Source organism: Gossypium hirsutum, chromosome D08, assembly GCF_007990345.1.
Source record: "Gossypium hirsutum isolate 1008001.06 chromosome D08, Gossypium_hirsutum_v2.1, whole genome shotgun sequence".
Classification (NCBI taxonomy): Eukaryota; Viridiplantae; Streptophyta; class Magnoliopsida; order Malvales; family Malvaceae; genus Gossypium; species Gossypium hirsutum.
This window is the reverse complement of record NC_053444.1, coordinates 79,772-98,030: the sequence shown is the minus strand read 5'-3', so window position 1 is coordinate 98,030 and position 18,259 is coordinate 79,772. Positions and strand designations below refer to the sequence as shown.

The window sequence follows — 18,259 nt, the reverse complement described above, 5'->3', positions numbered from 1 at the left end:
AGCAATTGTACATATTTTCTCGGAGGCCTCAGCCTGTAATGTAAGAGATCATTGTAAATATATATCCCAATTTCAAGTCTATTCAATCTTATTCGTTTCCAGAGTGAATGTAATAAACCAATTGCATTTGTGAAATAACTCCGATGTAAATCTTGATTACTAGCAATTTTATATTGACACACGTGTGTAGACACTCATAAATTGATAAATTAAAAAGAAAAAACTGTAAATGGAGCGATACCTGTTGGTCATTGTATAAACAAGGGGAAAAAAAATAAAAAAATCTACTCAAAATTTCCAAGTTTGAGTTATGTTTTATACATCTGCGTTGGTGGCCGATTTGTTTCATTTTTGCTATGGGAACTGATAGCATGGCTTTTGCTGTAGTTTTAGTACTGTTTGGGTTTTTAACCATGCATTCCAGCTTTAAGACACGCAGAAGATTGTCAGAAGTAAAATTCCAAGTATCGAGGGATACATTTGGGAGCAGCTTTCGAATGTTGTTGTAAGCATCCTTTGCCGTGTGATGAATATGGGTCGCTCCATTCCCTTTTCATCTTTTTACTCGTATCTATGGCCTCTCTCACCTTTATGATTTACTTGCATAAATTGTTGTTTGTTATCTAATTCATTTGTGATGGAATTTGACATTTTGCAGAGTGAAGCATAAGCAGAGACTCTAACAAGGAAGCTTACGAAATAAAAGGCGTTGATGGGATTGGGAGACAGGTCTTAATTACAATATGGACATCAAATGGGAACGAATAGCTAAATTACAACACTATAACACAACTACACAAACACTGAATACATTTATAGGGAAAAAAACCTTAAAAAAAGGGGAGAAATGAGTCATTGCCATTACCGGTATTTAATATCCTAATCATCAACCACTGACATTCCAAAAATCTCACCAAAGAGACCAATTTTATTATCATATAAGTATGAAAACCTTACCTCTTTTTAACATTAGGAAGATCAAAACAAAATATGCGCCTATCCACTACAAGTCCATTTTACAAATTGCTTACCATTTTATATGCCACCCATCCCATGTTCATCAACATCACCTTTTAAAGTTAGATAAGACGGGGTAAAGGATAAAGAGGATTGTTCGCAGCAATTAACCTCATTAGTGAAATCACAGCAGTACAATACCTCTTCATTACAAAGGGAAGCAGCTATTGTGCACCCGGCAAGATTTAAGAATTTTTCATCATTGCTTCTCTGGCAGTCAATCGTAACATTAACAACATTTGTCCTTGGACTGTTTGATGAATAGCTTTCTGCCACCTCTATTTCTAATGTCTACAAGCTCCTGTAGTCTATTACCGTGACTTCATCCTCCGGTGCATCTAGGTCCTGATAACTGCATGAGATAAAACAGGGCAAGCTTTACTAACCTTGACTGTGCAAGAGATTCACGATCAAGCAACTAAGATAACATTTGCAATCTTTCATCTAACTAATACTAAATCATTTAAACGCAAAGTGGAAACCTTATAGTGTCCCTAAAGTCTTAAAAATCCAAACACAGAACATTGTACCTCTCTGTCTTTTAAACCATGAGAAAAAGTGACTCCTCTAGTTGCATTTATCAGTATAGGCAATCAAAATTTGTGGGACCGAAGAAACCATGGGTCAAAGAGTAAAAGGGGGACAGATGAAGGAACATGATGACCTTCGGGCATACAGTGATGTCAATAGAGATTTCAAAAGGTAAGGGAATTGTTGATCACACGCATGTTACCAAATCATAACACCGTTTGATATTCTGTTAGTTACATGGGACCACTAGAGCAACTTCATGGTTTATAAATACCAAGTTCCCACCTCATTTGGTTTAAAAAAAAAAGAATACACAGGAGCAATAGCATATATAGGAACACCATTATACAATTAAGATACACTTTCTGAATTTACCCAAATCATGAAATTTAGGAACACGAAGCAAATTGTATAATACTGTATTCAAGCAGACAAGTAGCTGAGGTCAAGCCCTGCAAGTAAAATAGCTACAACATCTCAAGCAAACTTACCTTCGTAGACGCCGAGGATCCTGTCGGAAGCCAGGAGGCAAAAGAAAGGGGGTTGGTCCACTTAAATTAGGTCCAGAACGTCCACTTCTACTATTGCCTTCAAAAGGAGGAGCACCTTGCTCTCTGAACACTTGCATTGCAAGTTCAGGTGGAGCTGGAACAAAGGGCCCCAATGGACTGCAATTATACACATATAAGCCCTTGAGAAAATACTAAACTGACTACCACTACTTGTAGAACAGCATAAGACCTACCCAGCACCAGGAACTGGCATCAATACTGGCGGAGGTGCAACATCTGAAGAAAATGGAGCTGCAACATGCATCCCTTGTCCACCAAAAGCATCAAAAATTGGATCATCACGATTCCCCCCATCAAGACCATCATCGTTCAATGAAAAATCACTTGTTTGAGGGTTGTCAGATCTATCGCGTTCTCCATGTAAGTCGCGGTCATCTCTCAAGTGATTTTCCAATATTTTACGTCTCTGAGGCTTGTCCTTCTGCAAGAAGAAAAAATTACAAAGCAAAAAGGGAAAACTGAGGTTAAATAGCAGTAACAGCAATCATAACATCAAAACACCAGCTGTAGCATACCGGTATGGATTGCTGCATAACAGGTGTCCCACCAGGAGCATCTGGATCACTGGAATGGCAACAATGTATATCTTATTGAAATATCCTTAAAATAAAAACTATAAAAATCAATATGCTGCAGGTAAGACCACACTTACTTCATATAATTCTGGAAATAAAGCTCTTCAGACACTTTAGATGTTAGCTCCACCACAAGCTCCGGATGTTTGAGTTTAAGATGCTTGTGCACGAATTCTGCAGCATGAAAGAGCTTTGTGCAACCCTTAGCACCACAACCATACTTCCAACCATACTTTTCATCCCTAATCTTCCGGACAAAAGGATTGAAAGCTTCAATGGCAGCAGCATCTATTTTGTCTTTAGCAGTCATTAATTCCAAAGGATCCTGACTCCTCAATCTCTCTTGCCAGTGTGAGTCAAGTTTCTTTTCCCACTCAGATCCATTGCTAGTCACATCAGATCTCTTTCCCTCTGCTCTCACATGCCTAAGACCCTTAGCTTCATTTGTTTCAATCATCCCATAATAATCCAAGCCATGGACACGCCACAAGTAAGTTATAAGAGTATCTAGAAGCTCAACACCTTCCAAGCCTTTCACAGTCGTCAAGCCACGTACAATAATCACAGGGCCAGTCAAACTACCATGAGATTTATCTCTATTTATTTTGTTGTTGTCGGACCCCCTTAAAATATTTTCCTCTATTCCTTTTTCAGAGTCCAGTTTACATACAAGGCCCTGTGCTTGCTCAATGTCAATCTCAATTCTTCTAGGATCCGCACTGACTGGGTGAGCCTTGGAAGCAGCAGAAAGATCAGTTTCTTTAGCAGGTCCCCTTCCATGCCACCTTCTTTTCCCACCAACTTCAGCTTCATCTTCAGAATTAGGATCACTTGTCTGGCCTGATTTATTTGATGACAAGGCATTGACACTAGGACTTCTGCACCACAAACATTTATTACGGGCCAGCAGCAGGAAAATAATATGCAAGGAGCCAGGTTGAATACGCATTTAAGATAAGTGCACATGAAATGCTGATCTTACAAGTCCAATGTTCCACTCTGCAGATCAAGCAAAAAGTCCTTGGCAACTTTGCGTGCAAGTTCATTCCTCCTAAAGAAAAAAATCCCAAAAAGATGAAGAAAAAACCCAACAATAGCATGAAAAGTGACACCAAATCCATCAATTACACCATAATACAAAATGCAGGGCAGAGGGGGTCATCAGCTTACTAACAAATTCATTAACTGTAACATCATGATATCTGCACATAAAACTAACCTTTCAATAACAGTGACCAACTTTATTGGATGATATTTGTCTCTCAACCTACATGCATAAGCAAGACCAATTAGAACAATGAGGTGAGGTGAATAGATAGGCAGGTATTCAGTACACAATGGGACATACCATTCCTCATCTTTGTGAGCATCAAAATATGCTCGTTTTTGGGTAGATATATATTCTGACTTGTATTCTTGATACCTACACAGTAAAAGGCTACAATTACTTAACATCTACCCTTTTAAGCCACAAGTTCTAAACAAGATAAAACTGAACCAAAAACATAATTCCTCATTTGTACCTGCGCTCAGCTTCAGTTGGTAGTATATCATCCTCAAGCTCTTGAATAAATTGCTTGTACGACATCAATCCCTCTCTGAAAATTTTACTTATCATGTCATGTTACTGAATGAGATGAATAAAGATCCAGCAACCAAATGATAAGAACAGCAATTTTGGAATCAACCTCAATTAAAAGAGAACTTCAATGATGCCAGAAATACAGTAAAATAAAATAATTCAAACCTCATTTAACACAAGAGCTCTAGATGAGATGGAAAGCTAACCTTTGAGCACTCCCTGAGTACGAAGCAATGCCATAACCACCACGGCCAGAATCCCAGTCTGCAGAAGCAACGTCATTTGGTAAACAAAAACTAAACAGCACTAATGCATAAATAGAAAAGATGGATAAAGAATTTGTTCCTTCTGCATTATACAATAATGCAGCACCACTTTATGGAATTTTAGAAGGAATACACCTACAAAGTGGTAGAGTCATCATTAACTGCAATAATGCATCATTTCCTAGAAAGCCAAAATTACTTTGATCATATGCATCTCAATACCCTCCAAAATGACACAATCAACTAGGAAAGGCAAAAAAGGATACCTAAGAGCAAAAGAACAGTTTTCAGTTTTGACCCTTCAGTTTTGACCCATGTTAATATCCAGTTATCATAATTCTCCCTATGAAAAATAAGCAATTCCTAACCAGAAAGAATTTGTTTGCTATTTGCTAAAAAATGAATTCTCCACAAGATTAACATTAAATATAATCATTCAAGATCTATATTAACACTAAAATTGATAATTAAACTGAAAAAATGGTTGGCCACTAACTGTAATATAACCATTTAAGTATGGTGATAATAAGTGACGAGCGAAAAAAAAGGGATGCAAATACAGAAGTCAAAATAAAAGTGATCAAGATCAGCAATTGAAGTTTTAAGGAAATTTTGAAGTTGTTAAGCAGTTGCTAGGAAATAACCATCTTCATGGCCACCAGAAGAGCGATTGAAGTACCGGCCATGAGGCCTTTCATCAGGGTAACTGGGCCTTCCCATTTCACGATCATATCCACCACCATAGTTGTTCCAAAACCTGCATTACCAAAAGTGTTTTACAACGTCAGCAAGATTTGAATATAATCAATACAAAGAGATGAGGGAAATATGAACATAAACAGGACAGAATTAAAATAATGAACCATAGTTATATATTAGTAGGCTAATTAGATATAGAGAAAACAGAAAGAATGATCTTCCCTCAGGCAAGATTTTAGTAAAAACAAAAGATCAATGTCAGATATTCTCAGGCAGTCCGGTATTTTGCAAAATATGAAAAAAGGAAGCCCCTTCTAACTTTCACAAACAAGGGCTCCTCGTAATGTCAAGCACTGCTAAGGAGGTAATGAATCAAGACTGAAATAAATATGTGAGATTCTTAATAAAGAAAGAAAGACAAACACTTAAGCACCCTCCATAGACCATAAATATAATAAGGATATTCTGGTCCAACAAGAAGACACATCTTCCAGAAATACTAACTTACAAGTTACGCCATGGACCAAATTTTTTTCTCCTGTATACAAGGCCCCTTTGCAGTTTAAGCAATAGCCATTAGCATTTGTTAGAAGTGTTTTGCATTCAATTTAGCCATATTGTACAAAATTTTAGAGGCCTATAACTTAAAGAATATTTCCTTCTTGAAGTCACCCGTGTCTTAATCTTTCAGCTAATGAACTTGCATACTTAAATCATTCAACAAGAACACTTAGTTAAACAACTAGCAAGAAACAATCCCATCATATTTAGCATACAAAAATACCTAAAGGCTAAGGCAATATAAAAACCAATAGTTCAAAAATAAAATATTACCTTCTATCTCCAGGTCCAAACCCTCCTCTAGGACTCCCTCTCCTGCCTTCGTAGCCTCCATCCTCCCGCCTAGACCTCTTGTATGGCGGAGACCTCCTCGGAGGAGGCGAATGTCTCCTATCCCTGAAATTCAACGGCGGTGGCGGAGGGCTAATGCTACCTCGACTCCTCTGATCTCTATCCCTAGGAAGAGTAGGTGGAGGACAGCGGTTACGATCGTAATAGTCACGGTCTCGTCGCTCACGCGAGTCGCGGTCGCGGCGTCGATGCGGAGGCGGAGGCGGAGGAGGGGGAGAGGAGTTGGGGTCATCAGATGACGGAGGTTGTCTGTTGTTATGGTTATTATTGGTGTCTTTACGGTCTCCACCGGGTTGACGGTCGAGGGAATCGACCGGCATGTTTACGACTACGACCATTGGGGGCAGTAACGGAACCCTAGAAGGAGAAAATAAAGAAAAAAAAAAAACTCCCTCCTTTTTCTTAAAAAGAATTGCGGGGACGAGGGTCGAGTCGCAGAAAAATGAAATATTAGCCGAGCCGGTCTAGAAAATAAATAAATAAAAGGGTAAACTACAAAAATATCACCCAGCTATGCCTTTCATTTTATTTTGGTCACTCAATTATTAATTTTTTTAATTTAATCACTAAATTTTTTGAAATTAAATATTTTATTCATAATCCCCTTGTTGCAGTTAGAAGAGGGACTTGAAGCTGACTTGAACTTTTTTATTGATCTCTCAATTTTTATAAAATTTATTATCTTAATTTGAATTCTAAAAAATTCAATAAAATTCAATGTTAATATTTATAAAAATTTTTAATTTTAAAAAAAATCATTTTAGCTCTCGTGAGAACATCAATTTCCTTACTGTTCCTTACTTCTCAACTATGGAATTCTTTCTAAAAAAAAAAATTCAAAGAAGAAAAAGAAATTTGTGGGAGTTGTATCATACAAAGTTAGCTTTTCGTATACAAATTTGGATGTGAATCTTGAGAGGGTTGATATGATTTTTTTTTAAATTATAAAATTTTTGATTTAGAATTGAAATGATAAATTTTGTCAATATTGATAATTAAATTTATTAAATTCGAAATTAAATGATAAATTTAATAAATATTAAGGCTAAATTTGTTATATGTTTTATATTTAAAATCAAATTAATAAAATATATAAACATTAGAGGGTTAATTTTCTTATTAGACCAATAAAAAAATGTCCATATCAACTTTCTATTAGTCATCTAACAGCAACTAATGACAGCCTCACTAAATTTTTTTGTTTGTGATTAAATTGAAAAATAATAATAATTGAATGATCAAAATAGAATAAAAGGTATAATTGAATGATACTTTTGTAATTTACCCTAAATAAAGTTATGTGTGTTGCCATGTGAGCATCACTTAAAAAAATTAATGTTTTATTAAGTATTTTTATTAATTAAATAAATAAATTATTTTTGAAAGATTTAACTAAAAAATAAAAATAAGCTAAAATTAATATTATGCAAAAAGTAAGTTCCAAATATTTTAATAAAAACTCAAACAGATTGAAAAAAATTGAATATTTGTTTTTTGATGAAAGAAAAATTATATATTAAGAAAGGAAAAAGTTGATTAATTAATAAATTGGGTTTAAAGTGAAACATAAAACATAAAACATAAAATTGGTATATGTATTATAATTTTTGTTGTTTTCTCAGAGCTTCAACAGACACCAACCGATTTATTCTTTCACCAGTTCTCTCCATCGAAGGAAATTTAAAAAGAAAAAAGAAGAAGAAAGAGTAGAAAAGTAGTTATTTTGAATCCAGGTAACTCACAGAATCAATCTCCTTTCCACTTTGAACGAAAAGGCGAAAATGGAGAGTTTCAGCGCCGAAGATCTGTCAACAATAGGCGGCATAGCCACCGTTTCCCTTCTTCATTCCTTCATTCCCACCCATTGGCTTCCTTTCTCCATCGTCGGACGGGCCCAGAAATGGACCCTTTCTCGTACCCTTTTCGTCAGTAAGTCCCCTCCATCAATCTATTTCTGCTTTTAGATCCCTAATTTATATGTACCCAGATTGCTTTTGGGATGTTAATTTTCTCTTCTGTTCTGTTTATGGGATCTTTCGTCAATTTGATGAGGAATATCTGGTCATAATTTAATTCTAATATGATATGCAATTTTGGGTTTCTATCATTTTGTCGAACATCTAGGAATCAAATGCTATTTAGCTAGATTTTCGCCGAGCTTTTATCATTCCTGTTTATATTTGTGTTATTTCTACGTGCAGCCGCATTTGGAGCAGTTTTGCATGTAATATCTACTTCGCTTCTTGGTATAACTGCCATCACTATGGCGAACACGATTGCTGGAGAAGAAACAGTGCATAAACTTGCTTCACTTTTGCTCATAGTTCTTGGTGGTAGCTATATACTGTTGTTTTTGTCTGGAAAAGGTGGGCACAGTCATTCTCATAATCAACCTATGGAGAAAATGGCTGTCGCCGGTCTTGTCCTTGTTCCAGCATTGTCTCCTTGCGCTACCACTCTTCCGGTGTTTCTAGCTGTTGGAAACTCATCGTCGATGATGGTGCTTGCAATCATAGTGCTTCTATTCAGGTATAGAATGAAAAAGGACTCTGAATTTTGAGAATTGCATAAATCAATTTGAATTTGTTGGTACTTGGCAGATGTTAGCGATGTGGTAATTGAAGAATAGATCATCTTAATTGTGTTGTTCCCTTGATTTGTACGGTCAAGTTGTCTCAATTGTTCATGTGTTTCCAATTGGTGTAGCATCTTCAGACTTTGGTCATGAGTTAACAGATCAGTGTTAATACTGCAAAATCACTTGGAAGTTCCTCGTCGTCAGTCTGTTGTCATTATTACTTTTGAATCTTTTCACATTTCGGCGAAATAAGCAAATAACAGCTAGTCTTAGTCCTACTATTATATGTTTCTGGCAGAAGCTTAGTGTAGATAAGGAAGGGCATGGTGGTAGAGCCTGACGTGCTATGTTACTCGAGATGTGGGGGTGAGTCTCAGATGTGGGTATCCCCATTTTTTTTCCAAGTTTTTCTGTATATTTGGAGATCATAACTCCATACCCTTGCTTGAATGTGTCAGATATAGGTGCTGGATGTGGATACTTTAGGGGAAATCAAGTGTCACAGAAACATAGATGACATGGCTATCATAAAATATGGAATACAGAATCACCTCTGTTTGTGTTGCTAAGCCAGCTACTTTGTTTGTGGAAAACAATTTGCATGATCTTTACATTCTTTTAACCACCACCCAGCTGAGGTGATTCGTAACACTTGCATTATACTTATCTATGGCTGCAATAAAAGTTTTCAACTCAGTCCTTGCAGACAGCTTCAACCCGTAATCTACACTGAAGTTCATAACATTAATCAGTAGCATTTTCTGTGTGGGAGTTCTATGTTACAATGAACCAATTTAAGTGATTAAAAATAAACAGGAAAAGTGTTCTATGTGTATGTAAGAGTTTGCAAGTCCTTCTGTGTCAGGTATATTCAAGTTCTGTTTAATCAGACAATAACATATAGATGCCCGAGTTTGGTTTTCTCCTGTATTTAAAGCTATAACCTGGGCATATTTTACCAAACAAGGCTTAACTAAGGTGACATTTTATTTGCAGCACAATAGCAGTGATGACCTCATTGGTTGCTTTGTCGTTCTACGGTGCTAGCCAACTCAAGTTTCATTGGGTGGAGCGATATGACAAAGTTCTTGTAGGTTCGGTGCTATGCTTAGTAGGGATCTTAACTCTAATTTTTCACCATCATGACGGAGATGAAGGTTTGCATGGACAACATGTGCACAGGAAAGTCATCGGTCTTTGAGGACTACACAACATCCTGCAAATGTATGTTTTGGTTTGATGTGATCATCCAATTTAAACACTATAGGTATAAACTGTTCATTGTGCCATAAGCGAATTACAAGATCGTTTTTTCTTCTTAGTCTATGTATGCACACATGTTATGGTCAGTTTGCCATCATTTTCAATGGTCAAGCTTGTTTTGCTCGTATTGGTTGGATCTCTAAGCCATAGCCATCGGTAACTGCTAATTCACTTGAATGGTCTGGTTATACAACAAGGGAGAGATGGGGAGTTGAGCACTGAGCTGTTTATTTTAAAAATCTGTGAACTTTAGAGCAAGACGAATGGTGAATTTTCAAGGTTCTTTTTCCTTTTTAAACGATATATTTATAAAGATTTCTGAGATACTTTTTATATTTATTTATCCTATAATCATGTTGTTTCTAATATTCAAAGTATTGGTATCTGTAGCATTTTCCCAGAATCCAAACGCTTATTAAGAGATGATAAAGGATAAAGCTGTAACCAGCCATTGCACAACTGCATAAACATATATTTCAAAAGATTACCATATGCTAAGGCCGACTATCAAATAGTTTTTTACATATAAACATTTCTTGTACTAAAACTTGAATCATCTAATTGTAGTCAACACAGACTAGCAAAAGCTGTTGTTATCAAAGTTGTCTTCAAAAGCAATTGGCATTCACTTCTTGGATTTTGCTTTAAATATGGTCTCCTTGAAGTATTTAAGTTCGGATATGCTCTCTCTGATATCATCCATGGCTCTGTGTTTCTTTTCTTTGGCAGGGGCTTTCTTTTGATCTGCCATGTATGATGAGATCAACATATAATTCGTCTAAAAAAAACCTATGCAAACTTTATATTTACCTCTTGGATACCAGCGAATACAAAGAGCCCTTACACTGCTTACATCAACTACTACATGAGAGAAAAGACTAGCCAAATCTGGCATATATTTCTGCAAAATACAAATATGATTAACACCTCAAATTCTGCCAATAATAAGCACAAAAGTTATCAAAAGAATATAAAAAATGAACTCCACATTCATCTTCTACAACATGCATGCAATTGCCCATTTTAGAACCCACTAGAAAATTATTAAATCAAGAACAAGGGGAAGTTTATGAATACCAAAGACAACTTAGCCATCGAATATAGCTTTGGAGCAGGTTAAAGGAGCAAGATATCGGAGTTTGTTTCAACTTTGAATCGGAAGTTGAAAGTGACATGAATTGATTTATTACCTTCAGAAAGATAAAATCCATATAAACTGAATTTCCAGCTAAATGAGGTGTGTATGTACCAACATGTCTCTTTACAAATTCTATGACCTGCATCATGAAAGAACATTAACTGCAAACCTTAGTAAAAAAAAATGTATCCTACTAGATTTCTGGAACCTATGTTTAAAGCATACCAGTCAGTAACAGTTCCTACTAGGTGTGTATGTACCAACATGTTTAATGCGCTCTTACTGCCCTAACATCATGAAAGCATAATACATGATGATATTATTACTGACCTGCTTTTCAGCTTCTCTTTCGCTAATTGTACTTTGGAGCACCTTCTTTGTCAATCCTAAAATAATTGAAGGTTGTTAGTACAAGTTCCCGATCTATTATTCCATAAAAATGTAGAAAGACAACCAAATAATGGAAATTTACATATCAGAACACGATTGGTCTTGAACCACATACCACTAGCTGCATGATGATTTTGACACCATTCCCCCATTCTATCTAAACACTCTTTAGATTGATGGATAGCCAGATCAGGACCCTGAAAAGGAGAGAACATTGAGGGATACCACATTTCTAATGATGTCTTTTCATTCAACACTATGTTACTCAAAGTCAGCTGTGATTAGTAGGTGAAAACAACATTAAAACTGAAATTTCTTCAAAACAAGCCTTTTTTTATTTTTAACAAAATCCTTGAAAGGCTTATCCTAAATCAAGAACATAAAAAAAAAAGATTAAATAAATAGATACCTCCAATGATTTGGTGAGATAGCCATCTGTAATTATACAAGCTATCTCCAATATTCTATCAGTCTCAATATTCAAACCTGCATAGACGAGATGAATGCGATTCTTACATCACATAATCCACCATCGGCGTAAACTAAAATTAGTCATAAGTAGCATTTGCTAGGGCATACCAGTCATTTCCAAGTCAATCCAAACAAGGGGTAACTTGTAGTTTTCCGAAAGCAATGCCGGTTTCAGTTCAGTTGAGCCCTTCCCATTGATTTTGCTCTTACCTGTCAATCATAAAAAAAAATTATCGATAATTACTGTTCATCGCATTTTTTCTTCCTTCTAAAGCCCTAAATTAGATATTATAAGCTTCCGTAGAATCAATCAAGCACACCCCCAAAGTTCAAATGATTCTAACCCTAAACCCAAAGGCAATGATTGAAAGATGAAAGTAGATAAGCGGACCTGAAGGTTTGGAAGCAGATGATGAAGCCGGTGGGGGATGATGATCGTCCACATCAATATCCAGCAACGAAAACGCATTCGATAGCCTATCCATTCTTCTTCTAAAAAGCTTTTAGGTCAATTTGAAATCCCAGAACGATTTTCCGGCGCTACTCCGGACTTTCAGTTCAGCCCGGGTTGAGCCTAAGTTTCTTCTTTTTCCCTTTTCTTTACCTTTAAGTACAAATAAATTCTTCAATATCTTTGCCAAAAGATTTTATCATTATTATCTCTAATTACTTTTTTTTAAGCTATTTGTAAAAAAATATTAATATATGGCAGAATTAAAATGCATTGTCACATTTCATGTGGTTACTTAATCAATTAATAGAATGTAGTACTAATTTAGGTCAAGCAGAAATTTAGGAGTAAAGTGAGAAAAATGATATTTTTAAGATCATTTAAGTATTATAATTTTATAAGATTTTAAAAATTAAATAATTAAAATTTTAAATTTGTTTTTGGTTATTTTTTTAATTTCAAGTTTAAATATGTATTAATTATTATTTATATTAGGACTAGAACTTAAGTTAAAAATACATAGAGACTAGTTAAATTATATTTTATTTTTTTACTCAAAAAATAAATAAATTAGTCTTTATAAAAAATGTTTAAATAAATAAATAAATTAGTCTTTATAAATAAATAGATAAAATTTTTAATATAAAAAATGTTTTACTTAATTTTCTAACAAAATCACATTTTTTCTTATTTTAAGAAAATTCAAAATAAAAAAATCACCATAGAAACCGGCTTTACTCTCGCGCCATCTTTCCCCTTAGCTCTTCACTTTAGGTAAATATTTCTTACGTCTATTATTATTATTTGATTATCTTGTTTTCCTTTCAATTATATGTTCGTGTTTAATTTTGTTTTGATTGCAATATCTTTCTGATATTCATTGGATGCTTATTTTTGGGAATATATCTCGGTCTGTTTCCTCTGAATTAAGTTTCGCTAAGTATTTTTAAAATTTTTTTTTCCGTCTGTGAATTAATTGGGTACATTCCTTGATCCTGAATATTGATCTCAATGTTGAGTGTTTTTCATTTCCTGAATTAGAATTTATATTCATGCATGACTGATTTGAAACAAATTTGAATTGTTTTTGTAATATCAGGGAACACTTTGCTTAATTTTTTACTCACATTTTGGATTAACTATACTTTAAACCCTAATATACAGTGACTGAATTGAAAGCTGAGGACCAGTAGGATTAAACAAAGTAAATGAATAGGAAAAGATGCATTCTTTTGGGTACAGATTGAATGGTCTTCTAACGTTTGCCGTGACGATTCTGGCACTAATGTGCGTCATAGCATCTCTCTCAGACAACCTCAACATTCCCTCTCCCTCTGCAGAAATCCAGGTTCATCTTTACTCACATGTTCATATCCTTTTATTGGCCGATAATTCGTTCTTGTTTTTATAAACTCTTTCTGGATTTTCTTTTTTGTTGGATCTGATTGTAGATTATGAACATTAATTGGTTCCAGAAGCAACCAAAGGGGAGTGATGAGGTAATGTACCGTTTCTTTTCCGCTGTTCATTATTTATGTAGGTGGCTAATTCATGAAAGCTCCTTAGGTCTCGATTTGACGGTCATTTATGCAAAATGCACTGCAAAGAGTTAATGTTCTTTCCCTCTGCTAGTTAAATTACGTTCTGAATAACAACTGTTTGATTATGAATGTTTTATCGCCTTTCCTGTTAATATGTTCATTGAATCAATATTCCTTTATTTTTTCCGTAGTTTGGCCTTCATCCCACATTATTTTTAGTTAACTACTGTTGGTTTTTGTTCAATCCAATTAAATGTTTTTGACTTATATAGGTCAGCTTAAGGATGAATATATCAGCTGATTTGCAGTCATTGTTTACATGGAACACAAAACAGGTTTGTTACTTCATACATCTTTTATATTCTTTTGTCAGAACTTTATGTCTTTGCATCTTCTGATTGTAGTATGCATTATAAGTGCATGGGATAGTTTTTGCATTCTGGTTCTATTTGAAATTCGAATCTATGTTGCTTGGATTTGAGTGCGAGTGTTGAAGATAGGGTATGTGACCGATACTATTATTTAGACTTTAGAGTGTCCTTGGAGGATCATATCTCTATACCCATGTTTGAATATATGTTGGATACAAGTACCAGGACATGGATACTTAAAAGAAAAAATCTGTTCTTGACTCAGTGAACTGGTTAGGGTTCTCTTATACAATCTGTTTCTTGCTTTTTTGTCACTATCATTCATCATTTTGAAGCTGATTTAAGATATCATCACCTTGTGGATCACCACAGGTTTTCATTTTTGTAGCTGCTGAGTATGAAACAAGAAAGAATTCCTTGAATCAGGTAAGTTTAAATTGCCTCCGGTAGTTAATGTTTGATCTTTCTCTGACCGAAATAAAACTTTCTAAGGCTGAGAGGCTTCATTTATATTTGGGTCTTATTTGAAAATATATTCACTAATTGATTCTTTTAACATGACAGGTCTCGCTTTGGGATGCTATAATACCTGCCAAAGAGCGTGCAAAGTTTTGGATCCGCAGCTCAAACAAATATCGATTTGTTGATCACGTATGCCTGTTAAGATTAAGCGGCTTTCATAATAGTTCATGAGATTTATACAAATTATTTAGGGCTTTCCTACAATCAAGAAGTAATTTTCTGGTTTGTTTAATATATAGGGAAAGAACCTCCGTGGCAAAGAGTTCAACTTAACATTGCATTGGCATGTAATGCCTAAGACCGGAAAGATGTTTGCTGACAAAATCGTGATGAGTGGCTATAGTTTGCCGGAGGAATATATATAACAAGGTTTCGTTGGGGTGTATGTTTTTAGGTTGCTGTAAGTTTAGCCTTTTCTCAGGATGCAAATACTCTATAGTCTCTCTCTCTCTCTATATATATATAGCTCAGCTGCACCAGTTGGAATTACAATCCAAAATCCTTGATCTTTTTTGCTTTTTTAATTCTTCATGTAGATGGTAGAAAATATATAATAGAGTCAAACTTTGATGTGTCCATTCATATTATTGCATAAAATGGTCAGCAGACTGCAGTTGTATCCCTCAATTTTTTTTTAAACCTAACGTTTAATACATAACATCCTTTCCCCCCTTTTTATCTCTTGTTATCATTTTACCATTGTTATATGCGTGTATATATATTAATGATTTTATCTTTGTTGATACAAGTCTCAACAAGGGAACCGGTCCCTTTTGCACCGTCACCTTCTCCTCTCTAGACTTGTATCAACAATCTTGAAAATTGTTGGCATGATTATATATTGGTTATCAAGCAGGGAATAAACTTATTTTATTCACTTGATATCCTTCAATTTTATGTAAGATTTTGCTTCAAGTTGATGATTTAAATATATATTAGCCTACCAAAACAAATGATAGAGTGACATCAATGATAATAATACAAATTAAATATTTGTCTTTCAAATGCAAGCTCAACAGCTAAAAGCTTAACTTATTATCTCGTAAATTTAAAGCCAAATTTCATTCATCATAAATGAAGGAGCTAAAGGCTCACCTACTTTACCATATGGAAAATGACCCAAAGGGAAAATGATAAGGTTAATTAATTCATTAATTGTCTAATAATCTTTTTGGGAGAAGGGATGAGAAACATCCATCCAGCTTTGGAAAAGCAGAAGAATCCCACAGCTGAATCACCTAACACCTTTCTTTTTCCAATAAATTCTCTCCTTTATAATACTCAAAGACATATAACCAAATACACCTAAACCCACTCTTACCCATATAATTATTTTTAAAACATGGTATTTAATATATATAAATAATTCTTCTCTTGTAATTTTTTAAGAAAAAGAAAACACCGTTTCACTTGTAAATAGCAACATAAAAGCCAACTCATCAATGAAGACACACAAACATTTGACAAAACAAGAGATGAAAGTTGACAAGGATAAAGAAACACAACACTTTACATGACATCTTTCAAATCAACAACAAACAATATCAGGGACTTAAAATACACCCAGCTTCTCTCCATAACCATATATATATATATAATTTTATTTACAGTTCAACCTCAAGGTTTGACCTTCAATTCCCCAATCTAGTAATGAGTAAAAGGGAAGCTCCTCAGACAAACTTGCATATGCACACATCTTCTTCATTTGTTATTTCCGTGACCCCCTTTTTTTTTTCGGCTGAATTTAATTAATTGCTCCTGGAAGATCCAAAGGCTTTGATGGCTGCTGCTCTTAGGATGTATTGGTGATAGAATGCAGCAATGGCAGCTCCAATGAAGGGTCCAACCCAAAAGATCCACTAACCAAAACAAGTGAATTTAATGGGCACATAAATATGATTATTTAGTCTAATGTGAAAGAGAGGGAAATAAATAATTTAATTACTTGGTCATCCCAGGCCTTCTCTTTGTTGTATATCACAGCAGCTCCAAAGCTCCTAGCAGGGTTGATACCAGTCCCAGTGACCGGTATTGTGGCAAGGTGAACCATGAACACTGCAAATCCTATGGGGAGTGGTGCCAACACCTGGTTTGTTTTACACATGCCAAAATTTAATAACTCCCAGTTTTATTATTAATAATTAAGAGGGAATGCCTTACCATGCAAGCTCCTAGTCGTTGAAGTACAAAATAAACCCTAACTTGATATATACACATATAAAAGAGATATTGAAGAGATGATGAGTGGATTAAAGAGTACATACAGGAACATGGGAATCCCTAGCATTCCTCTTGGGATCAGTGGCGGAGAAAACGGTGTAGACAAGAACAAAGGTACCAATGATCTCAGCACCTAAACCGGTGCCCTTGTTGAACCCACTTTGGAGCTCATTAGCACCACCTCCATAGTTGTTGTAGTAAGTCTTTTGGAAAGCTTTGACCAATCCACACCCGCATATGGCACCCAAGCACTGAGCCACCATGTACATGATGGCTCGGATCAGTGATACCTTTCGTCCTAAGAACAGTCCAAAGGTCACAGCCGGGTTGATATGTCCTCCTGAAAATTCCATTCAACTTAATAATGATATGCATGTTGCTAGGTTACTGTGAAACAAACTTCATAGTACAACACGACTCACCAGAGATACCAGCAGTGCAGTAAACAAGAATAAAGATCATGCCACCAAAGGCCCAAGCAATACCCAGGATACCAACACCACCACAGTCAGGGTCAACTGTGTTCTTGAGAGGATCGGTTTGGACCTTGTAACCAATCACAGTCAATACTGTGACATACAAGAAGAGAAGGGTAGCAATGAACTCAGCAATGACTGCTCTGTAAAACGACCATTTAGTCAGCTCTTCAGCATCAATCAATGGTGCTGGTGGCGGATCATGGTAGTCCTTGCCTGACCCTTGCTCTACACTACTCTCTATATCCTTACCCATATCTAACTTTCTTTTTTTACACTAGGAAAAATGCAGAGACAAAAAGGGAGCTGGGAGACTTTAAATTTGATAATGAAGCTGTGGATGAAGAGAGGTGAAGAAGGATATATAAGGGAGGATGATACATAGTTGATAATGAATGAACAAAGTGATTTGGTAGTCGTATGCATTATTTAACATTAGTTTTTAGCCGTCCAATCCGCCTGCTACTTTGCATTGCATGGACCGACCATTAGCTGTTTCTTTTTTTTATTCTTGTAATATTTTTCTTCTCTTAATATTTTCGTTGTTCTTCGTTAGTAATAATTTCTATTATTTTAGTTGGTTGTTTAATGAGATTAGGGTAATTATTTTCTATTTCTAGACTATGACCACCTTAAATTATATCAAAATATATATTTGGAAAATCCAGGAAGTTTGCCAAGAAT

The 18,259-nt window shown here is 35.3% G+C and overlaps 5 protein-coding genes across 7 annotated transcripts; 2 read left to right on the top strand and 3 right to left on the bottom strand.

Moving 5' to 3' along the window:
• Positions 1-899: 899 nt before the first annotated feature.
• LOC107932496 (serrate RNA effector molecule) lies at positions 900-6,601 on the bottom strand. The gene is made up of 12 exons (XM_016864514.2): positions 6,077-6,601; positions 5,188-5,300; positions 4,484-4,541; positions 4,219-4,293; positions 4,044-4,118; positions 3,915-3,962; positions 3,678-3,746; positions 2,773-3,573; positions 2,636-2,684; positions 2,294-2,541; positions 2,040-2,216; positions 900-1,369 (listed from the first exon to the last, which is right to left on the bottom strand). Exons 1-12 carry the CDS (start codon positions 6,490-6,492, stop codon positions 1,309-1,311), a joined length of 2,190 nt encoding a protein of 729 aa, XP_016720003.2. The 5' UTR covers positions 6,493-6,601; the 3' UTR covers positions 900-1,308.
• A 1,034-nt stretch (positions 6,602-7,635) lies between these two features.
• On the top strand, positions 7,636-10,122 carry LOC107932503 (uncharacterized). The gene is made up of 3 exons (XM_016864523.2): positions 7,636-8,083; positions 8,356-8,683; positions 9,729-10,122. Exons 1-3 carry the CDS (start codon positions 7,936-7,938, stop codon positions 9,931-9,933), a joined length of 681 nt encoding a protein of 226 aa, XP_016720012.1. The 5' UTR covers positions 7,636-7,935; the 3' UTR covers positions 9,934-10,122.
• Positions 10,123-10,423: 301 nt separating this feature from the next.
• On the bottom strand, positions 10,424-12,638 carry LOC107932502 (oligoribonuclease). Its single transcript, XM_016864522.2, has 8 exons — positions 12,386-12,638; positions 12,103-12,204; positions 11,933-12,009; positions 11,639-11,720; positions 11,464-11,519; positions 11,186-11,272; positions 10,806-10,896; positions 10,424-10,739 (listed from the first exon to the last, which is right to left on the bottom strand). The coding sequence occupies exons 1-8, from the start codon at positions 12,477-12,479 to the stop codon at positions 10,621-10,623; spliced, it is 708 nt and encodes a 235-aa protein (XP_016720011.1). The 5' UTR covers positions 12,480-12,638; the 3' UTR covers positions 10,424-10,620.
• A 440-nt stretch (positions 12,639-13,078) lies between these two features.
• Positions 13,079-15,550, top strand: LOC107932429 (signal peptidase complex subunit 3B). 3 transcript variants are annotated; one of them, XM_016864411.2, is made up of 7 exons: positions 13,079-13,219; positions 13,610-13,793; positions 13,897-13,944; positions 14,259-14,321; positions 14,730-14,783; positions 14,922-15,008; positions 15,119-15,550. In XM_016864411.2, the coding sequence occupies exons 2-7, from the start codon at positions 13,668-13,670 to the stop codon at positions 15,242-15,244; spliced, it is 504 nt and encodes a 167-aa protein (XP_016719900.1). In that variant the 5' UTR covers positions 13,079-13,219; positions 13,610-13,667; the 3' UTR covers positions 15,245-15,550. The 3 variants fall into 3 exon arrangements, with proteins under 3 accessions (XP_016719900.1, XP_016719901.1, XP_016719902.1); XM_016864412.2 differs by lacking the exon at positions 13,079-13,219 and adding an exon at positions 13,255-13,355; XM_016864413.2 differs by lacking the exon at positions 13,079-13,219 and adding an exon at positions 13,257-13,425.
• A 739-nt stretch (positions 15,551-16,289) lies between these two features.
• Positions 16,290-17,969, bottom strand: LOC107932428 (probable aquaporin PIP2-2). Its single transcript, XM_016864410.2, has 4 exons — positions 17,522-17,969; positions 17,144-17,439; positions 16,825-16,965; positions 16,290-16,738 (listed from the first exon to the last, which is right to left on the bottom strand). The coding sequence occupies exons 1-4, from the start codon at positions 17,829-17,831 to the stop codon at positions 16,628-16,630; spliced, it is 858 nt and encodes a 285-aa protein (XP_016719899.1). The 5' UTR covers positions 17,832-17,969; the 3' UTR covers positions 16,290-16,627.
• Positions 17,970-18,259: the final 290 nt, after the last annotated feature.

Excerpts from the sequence above, each read along its gene's own strand:
- LOC107932496 (XM_016864514.2), bottom strand. The coding sequence starts at position 6,492 with ATGGTCGTAGTCGTAAACATGCCGGTCGATTCCCTCGACCGTCAACCC. Across the intron at positions 3,747-3,914 it reads TTGGTCACTGTTATTGAAAG|GAGGAATGAACTTGCACGCA; the intron begins GTTAGTTTTATG and ends TTTTTTCTTTAG. Across the intron at positions 2,542-2,635 it reads TTATGCAGCAATCCATACCG|AAGGACAAGCCTCAGAGACG; the intron begins GTATGCTACAGC and ends TTCTTCTTGCAG.
- LOC107932503 (XM_016864523.2), top strand. The coding sequence starts at position 7,936 with ATGGAGAGTTTCAGCGCCGAAGATCTGTCAACAATAGGCGGCATAGCC. Across the intron at positions 8,084-8,355 it reads TTCTCGTACCCTTTTCGTCA|CCGCATTTGGAGCAGTTTTG; the intron begins GTAAGTCCCCTC and ends TTCTACGTGCAG. Across the intron at positions 8,684-9,728 it reads ATCATAGTGCTTCTATTCAG|CACAATAGCAGTGATGACCT; the intron begins GTATAGAATGAA and ends TTTTATTTGCAG.
- LOC107932502 (XM_016864522.2), bottom strand. The coding sequence starts at position 12,479 with ATGGATAGGCTATCGAATGCGTTTTCGTTGCTGGATATTGATGTGGAC. Across the intron at positions 12,010-12,102 it reads GATTGACTTGGAAATGACTG|GTTTGAATATTGAGACTGAT; the intron begins GTATGCCCTAGC and ends TCGTCTATGCAG. Across the intron at positions 11,273-11,463 it reads AAAGAGAAGCTGAAAAGCAG|GTCATAGAATTTGTAAAGAG; the intron begins GTCAGTAATAAT and ends TTCATGATGCAG.
- LOC107932429 (XM_016864411.2), top strand. The coding sequence starts at position 13,668 with ATGCATTCTTTTGGGTACAGATTGAATGGTCTTCTAACGTTTGCCGTG. Across the intron at positions 13,794-13,896 it reads CTCCCTCTGCAGAAATCCAG|ATTATGAACATTAATTGGTT; the intron begins GTTCATCTTTAC and ends ATCTGATTGTAG. Across the intron at positions 14,784-14,921 it reads GAAAGAATTCCTTGAATCAG|GTCTCGCTTTGGGATGCTAT; the intron begins GTAAGTTTAAAT and ends TTAACATGACAG.
- LOC107932428 (XM_016864410.2), bottom strand. The coding sequence starts at position 17,831 with ATGGGTAAGGATATAGAGAGTAGTGTAGAGCAAGGGTCAGGCAAGGAC. Across the intron at positions 16,966-17,143 it reads CTAGGGATTCCCATGTTCCT|GTGTTGGCACCACTCCCCAT; the intron begins GTATGTACTCTT and ends AAAACAAACCAG. Across the intron at positions 16,739-16,824 it reads AGAAGGCCTGGGATGACCAA|TGGATCTTTTGGGTTGGACC; the intron begins GTAATTAAATTA and ends TGTTTTGGTTAG.